Consider the following 17,097-nt stretch of genomic DNA (forward strand, 5'->3'; position numbering starts at 1 on the left):
AACCTCCCACTGTATGGCACATGAATTCTAAATAGTCAACAGGTAAAAAGTACAGCTGTAAAATGTAAAAATAGCAGAATTAGAAGATAATTTATCAAAGCTGAAGCTAAGTCTGGATATGAGAGAAGAAAACCTACATATAATAAAAGAATAGATTTGAATCTATAAAATCTAATACTGAAGCTAATGTAAAAAATTCCTATATAAAAATGAAAACATACAATTAGAATATACGAAAGGATTAATTTTTAAATCTGAAAACTTCCATAAATTAATAAGAAAGCAGATGCAAATCCAGGAATATTCAAAGACCCTGAATAGGACCCTACAGAAGAGGAAATACAGTTTATGAGCAAGAAAATGAATAATTAAAATCTTTCAAGTTACTTAGATAATGCAAATTAAAATAACAATAATATACTCCATTTAAAAACTTATTGCTGAGTTAATTATGTTTTTGATGACATAAATAGAACTCATTTGGACTGCATTTTGGCATTAATTATCAAGAATTTTAAGTATTCATGCTCTGTGACTCAGGAAGTTAACCTAATATCTGGTTATCTAGCATAATGAAATAATTCGAATTTTAGAGGAAAAAAACCCCCTATATATATGAAAAAGTTTTTTGTGGTGATATGTATAACAGCGGAAATATTAGCAATATCATAAATGTTTACCAACAGGAAAATAGTTAAATAATTAAGGCATGAATATTGTTGAAATATTATGTAGTTATTTAAAATATAATTATTAAGTTTCTATGGGAGCATGAAAGGTGCTTATAACCTGATTAAAATGAAAAATCAGAAATAAATAGTAAAAAGTGGATAGTAAAAAGAAAAGGGAGGATTCAAAATAAAGTTATCTTAATAGAATTTTATGTGTTCCCCTTTATTTTCTAAATTTTGTAGAATATGCTTTCATACCTTAAACAAATTGTTATCCATTGACTTCTCAATAAAAAGTTAAATATATGTTATTGATGTGTAGACTGACAAATATTTGAGTCAAAATGATGAACAGAAAGCTGGATGTTGTGTTTTGTTTTAGGTATTACCCAATGTGGATATTGATAGCATTTCGAATGGTAGTGCTGAAGTCGATCTCTCTCTGCCTAGTCCCAAAGAAGCTTGTCCTCCTCTGAAAACCTGGATACAGGTATTCAGAAATTTATCAGATAGTTTTGAGTAATGTTTGAATATGAAGTTTAACTAATATTATTCCATCTAAAGTCTTCCATTATATAATCTATTATAATTTAAGTTTTAAGGAAAAGATTCAGAATAAATCTAGTATTGCTGATGAACTTGAAAAAGAAAGTTTGTTTAAGATCCTTACATTTATAAACATTGTGAAAGTGATAATCCCTAGTGTAGCTTTTTGGTAATTTAAATTGTCTTATATGTGAAGAGAGGATTTCTATCTCTTTGGAGAAGAAACCTGATTTAAACAGTATAGTTTTCTTGAATATGAACTTCATAGTGATGTTTGGAGTTCATGTTTTGGGATGTTACTTTGTCAATATAGTATTGACATGATGCAGAAATAGGCATTTCTCTCTAGTATTTATATGCTATTAAATAACGAAGCTCTAACTTTACTACACACTCAAATAACACTGCAGCTTTCCTCAGTTTTCATCTGTTATAAGCAAACATGGTCCTCGAGGACACAGTTTTAAGGAGAGGGAGAACACCAACAATTTTTCATGATCAGAAATAGTAAAAAAGGAGCACCTGGGTGAATCAGTCGGTTAAGCATCTGCCTTTGGCTCAGGTCATGATCTTGGGGTCCTGGGATCGAGCCCCACGTTGGGCTCCCTGCTCAGTGAGGAGCCTGCTTCTGATCAACCTGATCAATTGACTTAAGTTGCATTGCTGATGGAGTCATTAACAAAAACTTATATTTAATTTTTGATAGCTATCGAAATGAAATGTGATGGCTTGGGTACTATCTTGGATTTCATTTATTTAATGAAATCAGTTCTAAACAGGATATTAAAATAAAAAAGTAAGGCCATGTAATTACAAGCTTATGTTATGGGTGTTATGATAAATTATGTATAAATTAAGAAGATATTAAGCACAACAAAATCTTTTTGAAAATGCTTTTTTAGACCCCAGAACTTACAAACGTAGATGAAGAAGAGGTGAAGTTTCCAGGAACGAACTTTGATGAAGTAATCGATATCATACAGGTAACAAAGCTTAGAAATCATGAGAAATTACTTTTCTAGCAATATTCTTCCATGTGATTATCTTTAAAGACTTTATTATATGTATATATAATAATATTTTTAGAGCAGTTTCAGGTTCTAAAATGAACAAAAATGAGATGAAAGTACAGAGATTTCCCATATACCTTCTTATAAGTGCAGAAAGCGGAAGCAGTGATATTTGGAAGCATCAGTTTTATTATGATAATAAATTAAGATAATAAACTTCTAGAGGGAAATGTTAATGTTTTATGCAGGAAAACTAAGTTATCTAGTTTGTTTTATGACTGCTTAAAATCAACATTGGGTTTTAAACAGACAAAGTAATTGTATAATTAAGGTTTCTTCAAGGCAATTTGTATGACAAATGTGTATATTATAAATAACATGATGCCACCTAATTAGAAAGGCTCTTGATTAATAGAGATGTGTTGGTTAATTTACCGACCTGAGTTTCTGTCTACACTGGTCACTCAGTAAATGTTAAACAGATACATGAATATGATAGGTTTGTTTTTATATTACCAGCAAGAGGAAACACGTGATGAAATTCCAGAATACTCTGAACCAATTCTGGAGTTTAACAGAAGTGTTAAAGTTGTTTCTACAAAATACAATGGTCCACCATTTCCGCCAGTTGCTTCTACACTTCAGCCCACTACTGATGTTCTGGATAAAGTAATTCAGAGAAAAGAAACATTGGAAAATGGCTTAATTCAGTGGTGAGTTTATAGTGATGTTGGTGTGAACAGAATCATAGTAGCAGATATAAATAGAAAATACTAAGTTTTAGTTGAAAATCTTCCTTCTCTCTTTTTGTTTATTAAACTTTTCCTTTGCTACAGTTACTGGGAACTATTTGATGTAATGTGAGGGTTTAACTCGTTGTTGAAGGCATTGTTTCTTTTCTTGCATATTTGTATGTAGGCTATTATAGCAAAAGAGGCTGTTGTTAAGTAACAAAAGCTTTAAAAATGTACATGTTCTTTTTTTTTTTTAATGTACATTTTCTTTAATCCAGTGATTCACTTCCAGAAATTCCTAAGGAAATAATTATGGTTCTGCTACTCAGCCACAGACTACTTAGCACATGCAGTACTTACCATAACAAGGCGTTCTGCTTGTTACTTCTATAAACTTATGAACTCTGTTTTTATCCCTGTTTTTACCTGTGAGAAACTTTAAGTTATGGAATAAACTAAACTGAATAGTAATAGTTATCAAGATTAAACTTAGAAGAATATTTAATGATGTTGAACGATATTAATAATAATTAATGATGTTGAAAAATAATAATTACAAGACCTTACTCAAAAATAAATGTGCAGGGGCACCTGGGTGGCTCAGTTGGTTAAGTGTCCAACTCTGGATTTCAGCTCAGGTCATGATCTCAGGGTCGTGAGATCGAGCCCCACTTTGGGCTCTGTGCTGGGTGTGAAGTCAGCTTAAGATTCTCTCTCCCCCTCTCCCTCTGCCCCTTTCCACCCCTGACTGCCCACCCCTGCTCGCTTGTGCACTCTCTCTCTCAAAAAAAAAACTGAAACAAACACAACAACAACAATAACAACAGAAATAAATGTGCATAGGAAGAAATTTGAAAAACATATACCAAATTGTTAGTTGTGTTTATCTCTGAATCTGGGATTACGTATGAGCCTTATCTATTTTTTTAACATATATTTTCTAATTTCTCTACAAGTAGTATCTATTACGTGTATAATAATTTTTCATCAGCCTCTTAGATGCTCTAAAGAAATGTACAGAAGTGGTCTCCGATTGTGTTCCCCTTTTCCTTCCACCTCTCCTTCCTCTTTAATTTCCTAAAAATGACCTTGGAAATAAATTGTCTTTCCTTTTTAAGAGGGAAACTACCTGTATTGCAGTCTATATATTTATTTCTTTGAAGAGAGGGCAGTTGGACTTTTTTTCTAACTCTGCTCTTGTGTGCTTTTGTATGGGTGCTTTCAGAGCAGGGAACCCAACATTTTAGGTGCATGATATGTCAGATAATCCTAGACCTAAACTTTATTATGAATTTAAGAGGTCTGTTAAACTTTTCATTAGACTAATCAGCAAGTTTATTGAATCAAATTTAAATTTGTCTCCCAAATGGAGATTCTGTTTCATGTGGCTTATTTCACTGGGAGTTACATTTATTTTTTCTTTCCAGAGTCAACTTTCAGAATTACTACTTCCACATGTAAATGTTTGTGTCCATGGGTAAAGTTTATTTTTAAGGGTGTTATTTCTAACACCTTATACATTCAATCAAATTTAGGAATTCTCAACTTTTATTCCCCAGGGTAGAACAAGAAATAATGTCAAGAATTATCTCTGGGCTCTTTCCAATCCAACAACAAGCCATACCCAATGTCAGCGCTTCAGTCAGTGAGGCAAGTGAACCATTGACTTCTGGCATCGGTAAGTGAAATGGAAACTTTTACTTTTTTTTGGTATTGAAAGATAAAACCTTGGGGCACTTGCATGGCTCAGTTGGTTGAGCAACTGAGCTCTTGATTTCGGCTCAGGTCATGATCTCATGAGTTGTAGGATAGAGCCCCACATTGGGCTTTGTGCTCAGTGGGGAGTCTGCTTGAGATTCTCTTTCCCTCTGCCCCTCCCTGCACACGTGTGCTCTCTCTCACAAATAAATAAATAAATCTTTAAAAAAAAAGATAAAACCTTCAAGTCATGGGTTTATATATTTTAGGGGTCAGGTATTCCTTGGCTGACAAAAGATAGGGTCTTACTTCCAATATCGTTTCCCTGTTCTCTATAGTGGAGGTAAGTTTTCTCTCACCTCCGTATTTCATACCGCATTTCATACTGCAGCATTCAGATTATTCTATCCTTCCATCCCTCCCGCCCCAAATCTATTACTTCCCATAGCATTTTGTATATATCTTTGGTATGGGAACTATCAGATTGGATTACGATTGGCTTACATATCTGTTTCACTAGACTATAAATTACTCAGGATTACGGATGTTTCTCCTTTAGCGTCTAGCCTTTGACACCTAGTAAGACTTTAGGTATCCGCTGAATGGACGATTGAGCCTCTTTACGGAACCCAATCATTCTCTTCTTTTTATCCTTCCTCCTGTTCTTCTTCTGTCTTCTTTCCTTCCTTCTTCTTCCTTTTCTTCCCCCTTCTTTCCTCTTTACCCCCTTCCTTTTTCATCAGCTTTTTTGAGGTATAGTTGACTTGCCATAACATTCACCAATTCTAAGTGTGTAGTTTGATGAGTTTTGATAAATAAACACGACTGTGTATTAGCCACACAATCATGATAGAGAAAAACACTTCCATCATTCCAAAAAGTTCATTCATGCCACTTTGTAGTCAGTTCCTCACCCCTCCCACACCTACTGGGCCATAACAGCCACTGATCTGCTTTCTAGCAGATTTTTGCCTTTACTAGAATTTTATATATATGTAGTCGTATAATATGTAGCCTTTGTGCCTGCCTTTATTTAGCATAAGGCTTTGACAATCATGTTTTATGCCTGTAGTATTATTACATTGTATGGATCTATCATTTGTTAACCCATTTACCAGTTGGTGGAAATTTGTAGTCTTTTAGTTTGGGGCTATTATAAATAAAGCTATGAGATGGATATTTCCAAGCAAATCTTTTAGACACATCTTTTAATTTCTCTTGGTCATATGGTAAATAGATGTTTCACTTTATAAGAAACTGCTCAATGTTTTTAGAGCCGCTGCTCTATTTTGTATTCCCAGCCAGCAGTGCATGAGCACTCCAGTTGCTCTACATTCTCACCAGCACTCGGTGTTGTCAGTGTTTTGATTATAGACATTCTGTAAGCATGTAGAGATACCTCATTTATTTGCATTTTCCTAATGACTAATGATGTGCGTTTTTTTAATGTGCTTGTTTGCCACCTGTACACTTACTTTGGCAAAATGTCCTTTTAAATCTTTTGCCCATTTTTAAGTTGAGGTTTATGTCTTCCTATTACTTAGTTGTAAGAGTTCTTTATTTATTCTGGATGCAAGTCCTTTATTGGATACGTTCTGCAAATATGTTTTCCTAATTTGTATCTTGCCTTTTTGTTTTCTCAGCATTATCTTTTTTTATTTTTAAAGGTTTTATTTTATTCATTTGAGAGAGACAGAGCACAAGCAGGGCGAGAGGCAGAGGGAGAAGGAGAAGCAGACTCCCCACTGAGCTGGGAGCCTAATGTGGGGGGGACCCGGAGATGGTGACCTGAGCTGAAGGCAGACGCTTAACCATCTGAGCCACCCAGGTGCCCCCTCAGCATTATCTTTTGAAAAACAAAAGGTTGGGGCACCTGGGTGGCTCAGCCAGTTAAGCATCTGCCTTCAGCTCAGGTCATGATCCTGGGGTCCTGGGATTGAACCCTGCATTGGGCTCTCTGCTGGGTGAAGAGCCTGCTTCTCCCTCTCCCTCAGCCTCTCCCTCTGTGGCTCCCCCTGCTTGTGCTCTCTCACTCTTGGTCTCTCTCAAATAAATAAATAAAATCTTAAAAAAAAAAAAAAAAAGGAAAGAAAAAGAAAACCAAAAGGTTAATTTTGATGAATTTTAATTTATCAATTTTCCTTTTATAGTTTGTGGTTTTTGACATATTATTTATGAATTTTTCTAAAGATCATTAATCTTTTCTCCTATGTTTTCTTCTAGAAGATGTATAGCTTCAGACTATGCATTTAGGTTTATGGTACATCTTGAGTTAATTTTGATCCCTACTTTAGACCATACACGAAAATTTTTTTTCAGTATAAGTATATCCAATTGTTTTAGCATTATTTGTTGAAAAGGTTATCCTTTCTACCAATGAATTGCCTTGACACTATTGTTGAAAATCAGTTGACTATGTATGGATCTGTTTCTGGGCTTTCTGTTCTGTCCCTTGATCTATAAGTCTATTTTTATGTCAATACCACACATTATTGTAATTTAAAAATAAGTCTTGAAATTGGATTGTGTGAGTTCTTCGAATTTGTTCTTTTTTTAAAGATGTTATTTATTTGAGAGAGAAAGAAAGAGCATGCTCATGAGCATGACCGGGGGGAGGGGCAGACTTCCCACTAAGTGCAGAGCCCACCCTGGGGCCTGACACAGGGCTCGATGTCAGGACCCTGAGATCATGACCTGAGCCAAAATCAGACACTTGCTGATGTACCTGAAACTAGAAGGAAGGAAGGTTTGTCTTCATATTTATGAAGCAGCTACTATTTCTCTAAAATCCCCCACAGTCATTGGATCTTTGTGTCTTATTTTTTATTTATTCATGTATTTATTTATTTATTTATTTTAAAGATTTATTTGAGAGAGAGAGTGCGAGAGAGAGAGCAGGAGTGGAGGGGAGGGGCAGAGGGAGAGGGAGAAACAAGCTCTCCACTGGGCAGGGAGCACATCTCTGGGCTCGATCCCGGGACCCTGGGGCCATGACCTGAGCCAAAGGTAGACACTCAACTGACTGAGCCACCCAGGTGCCCCTGTGTCTTTGTGTTTTGACCAAGATTTGTCGTAGGGTTTCCTATTGCCCTGTTCTTGGAAATGTGGGTTGTTTTCAGATGAGAACATTTAATGTGTATGCAAGTCCTTTTTATCACTAAATTCTGAAGTGGTAAGGAAGAGATCCATGTAAGTAAAGTTTTCAGCTGGGTGTTTTCCTCCCCTTTTTGGTTTGTTAAAGAGGGTGTTCATTATGTGAGTTATCATCTTATTCTCTTTTATAATAAGTAATTTTGTATTTTTATTCTTCCTCCTTCCCCTTTATACAAATATGTTTGTATCTCTAAAATTTTAAGAATTAAGATTTGGATTGCAGGCATGTTTCTTGCACACTTATACTGAAATTCTTTCTTTTTTTTTTTTTTTAGTGGAAGGAACAAGCAGTGGTGCCCTCCAGCTTTTTGTTGATGCTGGGGTTCCTGTGAATTCAGACATGATTAGCCATTTTGTGAATGAGGCTCTTGGTGAGACCATTGCTATCATGCTGGGTGACAGAGAAGCCAAGAAGCAAGGTCCTGTGGCTACAAGTGTTTCTGGGGATGTTTCAGCAAGCAACACATACTTGCCGGTAGGAGTGACTCTCCTTTCATGACTTGGAGTCCTGGGAATTTTTGATACATTTATTAAAAAACAGTAAGATGGACAAATTTTAAATTAGGTATCATAATATCATAGTTTGTGGTGGAGATCGATTTTTTATTGCTATGATATAGTAATATTTTCCCCAGCATTTTACTTTAAAAATTTTTAAATCTATAGAAAAGTTGAAAGTATAATACAATGAATGTTTATGTACCCTTTATCTAATATTTACCAATTGATAACTTTTTGACATATTTTATCTGTCTTTGTATGTTGTATATTTAAAAATCATTTGAAAGTTGCAGATATCATGACATTTCACTTCTGAAAGCGTCAGTAGTATCTCCTAAGAACGTGGTACTTTATTACATAATCAAAATGCCATCATCATACTCCTGAAGAAATTTAACATTGAAACATTAATATTATGTTATACAGAGTCTGTATTCAAATTTCCCTGTTGTTCAAAAAATATCCTTTATGGATTTTTTAAAAATTCAAAATATAGCTAATGTTCACACATTACTTTTGGTTATTATATCAACTGCTCTTTTTAATCTTTAAAAGTAAATATATTTTTAGGGACTTTTGTTGTTTGTTTCATCAGCCTTACTATGCTAAATAGTTTCTGATCTATTATAGGAGCATGGAATTATACAAAACCAAAATAGACTCTCTACTACTGCCAGCTGTTTAAAACTTTGTAGTCACTTCTGATTCTGTAGATCACGAGGACATCAGTTTATGTAGGTGAAATATTTAAACTACCTCATTTGAGGTATAAACATAAAGTTACATATTTGAATTTTATAGAGATTGGTATAATGTAATCAGCGTGATGTGATTTGGTACATGGTTTTGGTCTTTTTTAGCTCATTGGTCATGTATTCAGTGCAATGTTGTCAGGGTTATGGCTTTACGTTGGTATATTTTCTGCCTGTATACTGCATATACTGTCATGAGGGTGATTGAATGAGAAAATGTAGAAAAATCAGTTTGAATAGGCAGTATATACAATTGTTAAGAGCATGGACTTAGGAGTTGGGGAGATCTGAATTTGAACCCTCAGCTCTGTTGCTTTAGTTTGATATATATAATAGAGAAAATACATAGAGTTTAAATAACCAAGACTTTACCAAAATCTGCTTACGGAGTAGCTAGGAAGGCAAGCTCCCTTCCCCCACTGCCATATTGTTCATTATCTTCAGAATTGTCATGACTTTTCTGGGCCCTTTGATCTTCCAAATATACATTAAAATTTAGTTTTCAGGTGCCATGAAAGATTTTTTTGGGGTTTTTATGGGAATTGATCTGATTTTGATTGGTTTAATTTGGAGAGAATTGACACCTTTATGATACTGTTACCATCTTAGCCAAGATTTTGTGGAAGATATAGTGAGATGATGAATGAAAAGAGCTTAATCTAGTGTCTGGAATTTAGTACTCAATAACTAATTGTCTATCATCATTATCCATTACCAATACTAATTAGAATACCTTCAAATTCTCTCATGGTGATGGTCAGTAGCATTATATTTGAAAACAGTGCTCTAATTCTGTAGTTTGTGTAGTCAAGAGGAAAGAAAGAAAGGCTGAGAATATGCTAATTATTAAGCAGTGCCGTAGAATTTCTAATATGCTTCATGATTTTAAAATTGCGTATCAAGCGCCTGAGTGGCCCAGTTAGTTAAGCATCTGTCTTCGGCTCAGGTCATGATCCCAAGGTTCTGGGATTGAGTCCCGCATCAGGCTCCTTGCTCGGTGGGGATCCTGCTTCTCCCTCTGCCTGCCGCTCCCCTGGCTTGTGCTCGCTTGCTGTCTCTCTCTCTGACAAATAAATAAATTAAAATCTTTAAAAAAAGATTAAATAAAAGTACATATCAATTTTCAACGTAGAATCAGAGTAAAGACTAATTATCCTCCTGTGTACCCATGTTTTAGAATGAGGAGAAAAAAGACAATGTATTTGAAAATAGGTAAAAGACATGTCTAGACAGTTCATGCACACAAAAGAAATACAAATGGCCCATATACATATATAAAAAATGGTCAATATCACTGATAATAAGAAAAAAATCACTGAAACCTCATTTTTACTTATTAGATTGGTAAAATGCTAGAAGTTTGATAATGACATTGTGTAGAAAACTTTGGAGAAATGGGAGTTCTCACACCTTCTTGTGGTTAGTGTACAATAGTATAACCCTGCAGAGGGAAATTTGGCAATATGTATTTAAATTATAAATGCAATTAACCCTTTAACCAAGCAGTCCCAGTTTTAGGAAGTTATCCCACAGATAATCTATACACATATGAAATGTCTTCAGTCAAAATTACATTTGATGACTCTGGGGAAGGGAATTAGGTAGACAGGATACGGCTAGGAACGGAGACTTAATTCGCACTTTCTTTTGTAGCTTTTTAAATTGAATAATTACCTATTTAACAAATCCATTTTAAAGTGTTTACTTTTACCTTTCTCAGTATTTTCCATCTCCATATTATCTTCATTTTAGCCACCCCCCTGCTTTTTCTTATCCTTCCATTGCTTTTTACAAGCTCTGTGCTTTTGTGCTTAAAGGCTGTTCTTTGATACCTTGTCAGTTAAAATACTTCCTTTCTATTACATGGCCTACCCAGCTTGTGTTTGCATTTGATCTTCAGCTGCATATTCACTGTATTTTCCTCTCTGTATTAGAAGAGGGAGCCTTAGATTTCTTTGGGGCCTACTTCAGAGGCAGAGCTATTTCAATAGCCTGAGGCTCTCTGCAGGCTAGTCTTGAAACTAACAGCTAGAAGTTCAAGGTAGGGCTCCATTTCTTCCCCATTCATTTAAATTCTCTGTAATCTCTGAATGAGCTCATTTCATTGTTTTACATTATCTTTATTTGGGTGATATTGATATCTTATTTTATTTATTTTAGGCAAGAGTATGTACCCCAGTGGCTACCCCACAGCCAACTCCTCCTCTCTCACCTTCATCACTTCCTAAGGAGCGTGTGTTAGTAAAAACTCCAGATTCTTCTCCCTGTGGTTCAGATCATGATTTAGCTATTCCTGCGAAAGAAATATTTGCTGAGAAAGGTAGAAACCTTATTTCTGTACGTCAGTTTTCATCTAATAACTATTACCTAGGATTACATGATTTATTTTATGTTTTATAGATTAGTATCCACATACCTTTTGCTTATTAGGTTTTTTTTTTTTTTAAGATTTTATTTATTTATTCGACAGATATAGAGACAGCCAGCGAGAGAAGGAACACAAGCAGGGGGAGTGGGAGAGGAAGAAGCAGGCTCATAGCAGAGGAGCCTGATGTGGGGCTCGATCCCATAACGCCGGGATCACGCCCTGAGCCGAAGGCAGACGCCTAACCGCTGTGCCACCCAGGCGCCCCTGCTTATTAGGTTTTAGTAAATCATTTTTTCTTGTAAGGAAACTGAGAAATTGGTTGCCACTTTTTAAAGTATATGATCTAGGGGCACCTGGCTGCCTTAGTCAGGAGAGCATGCGACTCTTGATCTTAAGGTTATAAGTTCAAGCCCCACACTGGGCTTAGAGATTACTTAAAAAAATAAAGCGTCTTAAAAAAAAAAAAACTGTTAAAAAAATGTATAGGATCTAATACACACCTAGACTACTTTTAAGTTCAGGAGCGCCTGGGTAGCTCAGTCGGTTAAACATCTGCCTTCAGCTAAGGTCATGATCCCGGAATCCTGCATCGGGCTCCCTGCTCAGCGGGGAATCTGATTCTCCCTCTGCCCCTCACCCCACTCGTGCTCTCTCTCTCTCTCAAATAAATAAATAAAATCTTTTTTTAAAAAGACTACTTTTAAGTTCATGGCAGTGTAAAAGTGATAGGTCTTTTAAGGATTATTTTTAGACTTTACTAAATTTTGGAATTTTCCCATTAATGGCCATTATTATTATTATTAATTATTGCTATTATTTGTACACCAAAATGTTAAGAAATTCCTGAAACAACATATTTCGCCTTCCTATGGAGTTGTTTACTGACTTTTATCTTTTAATTTCTTTTTAAACAAAAAATCTTTAGGAAATGATACACCTGCCATCACCCTTGTTAATACCCCAGCGGTTACCCCTGCTACTACCCCTCCTCCAGCAGCAGCTTTTTCCCCAACTTTGTCAGAGATTTCCATGGAGAAATTGAAGCTCTCCAGCCCAGAGCTTCCTAAGCCGTGGAGCGATGGAGACCTGCCACTGGAAGAAGAGAATCCTAACTCTCTTCAAGAAGAACTTCACCCGAGAGCTATGTAAATGATAATATATTCACTTTCAGTAACTGCATTTCATCTTAAGTTGGCGTAGATGATCCATTGAAAACATCAGAAATGATGAAGCTTTATAAACCACAAGCTACTTTATCCTTTAGTAGAAAGAAGTTTCATAAACTTCAAGTTTTTAAAATTTTCACCAGATTTATTTATGCCTTCAGTTCTTTTTTAAAACATTTTTTGTGAAACTGATTAAAATATATATTGTTATAATATTGTGAGTAAAATAGAAAGCTATTTCTCCCCAGAGTGAATCTTCATTTACGCTGATCAGTTAACTTTTATATTACCGTACAGATTTATTTTAGAGATGGTAGAACTTTCAAGATGGTCTATGATTAAAGCATGAAAACAATTTTGGAAAAATGAATCTTGGTAATTATAGTAGTGCAGATTATAGAAATACTTTCTAAAGGAGGCCTTTGAATCTGTTTTTTTTTAATATAAAAATTAATATAGGCCTTCAGTGACGTATTAAGTTCAAAATATGTCTTTTTCTTCTTAGTGTAATGTCTGTGGCCAAGGAAGAAGAACCTGAGAGTGTGGATTTCCCTGCTCAGCCGGCACCTCCAGAACTTCCAATTCCGTTTACACCACTTCCTACTGGCACCAAGGCCCCTTCCCCCACACAGATGCCGGGTTCCGATTCATCAGCAATGGAGAGCACCTTGAGTGTTACCGTCACTGACACTGAGACTTTAGATAGACCTATCTCTGAAGGAGAGATTTTATTCAACTGTGGTCGAAGAGTGGCTCCCAAGAGTAAGTTACCTTGTATCAATTGATTTCACTGGTTAGATTATTATAATTCCTAAGTAATACTTTCCTATGTCAAGTGTTTTTACTTAATTTTCAGGATTAAACATGGTATAATAGAAAGAATATGGACTCTGCAAGTTAACTTTTCTGTGCCTTAATTTCAGAAAGTAAAATCTTGCTCATAAATCTCACCTTCCAGAAATAATATCACTTTTAATAGTTTGGGGTATACTCTTCCAGTCTGGTGTTTTCTATACAGATGTAGATACCTAAATACGCATACTTGTGTATTTGTGTGTGTGTGTATTTTTACCTTTAAATATAGGATCATACTATATATATTGTTTGAAGCCTGAATTTTTTACCTAATAATATATTGTGGACATCTTTCTATATCAATACATATAGCTGTACCTCATTTTTTTAGTTGTGTGTAGTCTATTAAAACATGCCATAATGGTCAGCATGTAAATTGCTTTCTGTATTTCCATACTATACATAACTCTCCGGCAACCATTCTTACACACACACTTTGTGCACCTATCTGTTAAATTCATTAGAATACATGTCTAGAAGTGGAATTGCTGGATCAGAATATGCACCTTTAAAATAGTGATACGTTGCCAACATACTCTTTAGAAAGGTTAACCGGTTTTTAATTTTAATCAGTTTTTAATTACATCAGTAGTATTTAGGAGTGCCTCTTTCTCAATTTCATAGTTACCATTAATATCTATAGTTCTTTTTAATTTCCGACAAGCTAGTAGGTAAAACGAAAATCTCATCTTTGTTATAAAATGTACTTAAAAAAAAAACTGATGAGATTGAGTAGCTTGTGAATTATTATTTATGAACAGTGTTTTTATTGTATTCATTTGAATGTAATGTTCTATGGCTTTATGGTCAGATTATTTACTAGGTTTATGTTCTGTTTTCTAAATTTTTACAATGTAACTTCTAGTTTTAGGAGATGAGGGACTGTATCTGATGAACCTAAATGATAGCTTATCCAGTACTCTGCATGATGCCCTTGAAATGGTAAGAAATTATTGGCTCTGTATTGAATTCTGACACAAAGAATATTTTGATGAATTTGTTGCTATTGATCAGGGTTTTTTCCTCAGATATTTGAGTTATAGGTATAAAATTTAATAAAATATCCATGAAGGAATTTAAGGCTTCTTGCACATTTCATTATCATATTTGCACATTTCATTATCATAATTGTGAGAATGAAAAGAAAATTATTAACTTCTATGGCTCCAGTAGTTGAAAAATACACAGTTAATGTAATTATATAATGAAAATCTAGCTCAGTGCAAATTGTCATATGGGTAGAGTGCCTTTATAATATTTCAAACAGGGCTTTATCTGTTTAAACCTGCTCTCTTATGATGCATTTGTTATTTTTCCCTTATCAGGATTATAATTCTTTGCGCTAAAAATAATTGAATTCATTGGCATAAGAAAAAGAAACTGAAATAGGACACAGTAGTACCAGCACTTCCTAGTTATTACCTAGCTCTATGGAAGAAAAAGTTGGCATTTAAAAACATTATTACAGGGTCTCCTGGGTGGCTCCATTGGTTAAGCTCCTGACTCTTGACTTTGGCTCAGGTCATGATCTCAGGGTCCTGGGATAGAGCCCTGTATTGGGCTCTGCACTCAGCGGGGAGTCTGCTTGAAGATGTTCTCTCTCTCTCTCTCTCTCTCTCTCTCTCTCTCCCCCCCCCCTCCCTTTCTCTCCCTGTGCCCCTCCCCTCACTCTCTCTCTCTCTCGCTTGCTCTCTCAAATAAATAAATAAATCTCTAAGAATATATATATATATATATTATTACAAGGGTGCCTGGGTGGCTCAGTTGGTTAAGCGGCCAACTCTTGATCTCAGCTCAGGTCTTGATCTCTGGGTCCTAAGTTCAAGCCCCACATTGAGTCCGTGCTAGGCATGGAACCAACTTAAAAAAAAGAAAAAAATATATATATACATACACACACATATATATGAGATTATATTTAAATTATATATAATTATTGCAATATGTGTAATATCAATTAGTATTATAATATATGTAATATCAATTATTACATATCCACATAGAAGTATCATACAGAAATGATGATAGGAATTTTCTTTTGAAATACTATGGAGGAATAGAGATCTTTACTTTTTATATATATTTTTAACCACCTAAGCAAGGGAATGTAGTTGAACTCAACTTTTATCTACATTTATCTATAGCCTTTACTAAGCATTGCTATTATTGTTGCTCTTTTTTAAAAAGTTTGATAATTTTTGACATATGTATATATCTGTAAAGCCATTACCACAATCAAGATAATGAACATATCACCATCCATCACTCCTCAGGGTTTCCTTGTGCCCTTTTTGTAATCTCTCCTCCTCATTTCTTACCAGTCTTCACATCCCCCACACGTCTGCCACAACTGCTGGCCTACTTTCTGTAGCTATAATTAGTTTGCATTTTCTAAAATAACAGAAATGGAATCACCTGGTGTATATTCTTTTTTTTCCAGGTTGCTTTAACTCAGCATAATTATTTTAAGATTCATCTGTGTTGTAGTGTGTATCATAGTTTGTTCCTTTTTATTGCTGAGTAGTAATGTGTTGTACCACAGTTTGTCTATTCACCTGGACATTTAGGGTTTTTTCCAGTTTTGGCTATCACAAATAAAGCAACTATGAAAATTTGTGTATAAGTTTTATATGGACATATGCTTTCATTTCTCTTGGGCAAATACCTAGGAGTGGAATGGATAGGTATGTGATAGGTATATGGTAAACTTTTTAAGAAAAGCTGTTTAATTTGATCTGCTAAAATTTCATGTTGGCCTTTGCATCTATGTTTTATATGAATTACATTTTACAGGAATTACAGGAATCTGCAAAGAGTTTTGGGCTTTGCTCAGGCATGTGGTTAAATTACCTAAAGACAGTTTTACCATTTTGAGTCTTGCTTTAAAGATTCGTGAGGCAACACCAGAGCAGTACTCACTCTAGGGCTATTTGTTTCCTACTGTGGAGGCAAGACCCTTCTAGGCACTCTAGCCAATGCCTCATTAAACGTGGTTTTCCAGCCCACCTGGTAGGAAGAGCTATTGCTCCAGCCCATTTACACGCCTTGGGCACTGTTGGAGCCAGTGCTTTGTCGAGCCTTATGTGGTTACCTCACATGCGTGTGCTGATCAGTATTCAGTGCTCAAAGGGGACCCTCTGCAGATCTCCAGAGTTCTCTCCCTGTGCAGCTTTCACTTTTCCGGGAGCCTGTCTTACACTCTAGCTGTCTTGACTTCCTTGGAGTTTCAGTCCCATCTTCTCAGCTCAAGGGGCCACTGAGCTCTGCCTGCCTTCTCCCTCCTATGCCGCAGCCTGGAAACTCCCACAGGCAGTGAGGTGGGGCAGTCACGGGGCTCTCCTGATTCGTTTCCATCTCTCAGGGATCACCGTCTTTTGTTACCTAATGTCCCATGTCTTGAAATGCAATTTTTTCATATACTTTGTCCATGTTTTAGTAGTTTCAAGGGGTTAGGTAAATCTGAAAGTAAAGTCTGGTGGCATTATTATCTTTCCACTTGTATCATTATACATGATCATGATGAAAACAGAGAGAGTGGTGTATTTTTGAAAAGTCATGTCCTTCTGTCCCTTTATAATCATAACACTAGAAGTTCCTGTAGAGTGACCACTTACAGGGATGTAAACTGGACTGTATATTAAAT

General features: G+C 35.4%; 1 protein-coding gene across 7 annotated transcripts in view; it reads left to right on the plus strand.

Moving 5' to 3' along the window:
- KIAA0586 (KIAA0586 ortholog) overlaps positions 1 to 17,097 on the plus strand; it is a 121,430-nt gene that overhangs the window by 37,758 nt on the left and 66,575 nt on the right. For all 7 annotated transcript variants that reach the window (XM_057318704.1, XM_057318705.1, XM_026480288.4 and 4 more), the window contains exons 18-26: positions 1,054 to 1,161; positions 2,120 to 2,200; positions 2,747 to 2,940; positions 4,521 to 4,639; positions 8,088 to 8,287; positions 11,226 to 11,385; positions 12,359 to 12,578; positions 13,105 to 13,361; positions 14,320 to 14,396. In XM_057318704.1, the coding sequence (XP_057174687.1) occupies positions 1,054 to 1,161; positions 2,120 to 2,200; positions 2,747 to 2,940; positions 4,521 to 4,639; positions 8,088 to 8,287; positions 11,226 to 11,385; positions 12,359 to 12,578; positions 13,105 to 13,361; positions 14,320 to 14,396 (1,416 nt within the window). The remainder of the gene's footprint in view (positions 1 to 1,053; positions 1,162 to 2,119; positions 2,201 to 2,746; positions 2,941 to 4,520; positions 4,640 to 8,087; positions 8,288 to 11,225; positions 11,386 to 12,358; positions 12,579 to 13,104; positions 13,362 to 14,319; positions 14,397 to 17,097) is intronic.

This window comes from Ursus arctos, unplaced genomic scaffold (assembly GCF_023065955.2).
Source record: "Ursus arctos isolate Adak ecotype North America unplaced genomic scaffold, UrsArc2.0 scaffold_25, whole genome shotgun sequence".
Classification (NCBI taxonomy): Eukaryota; Metazoa; Chordata; class Mammalia; order Carnivora; family Ursidae; genus Ursus; species Ursus arctos.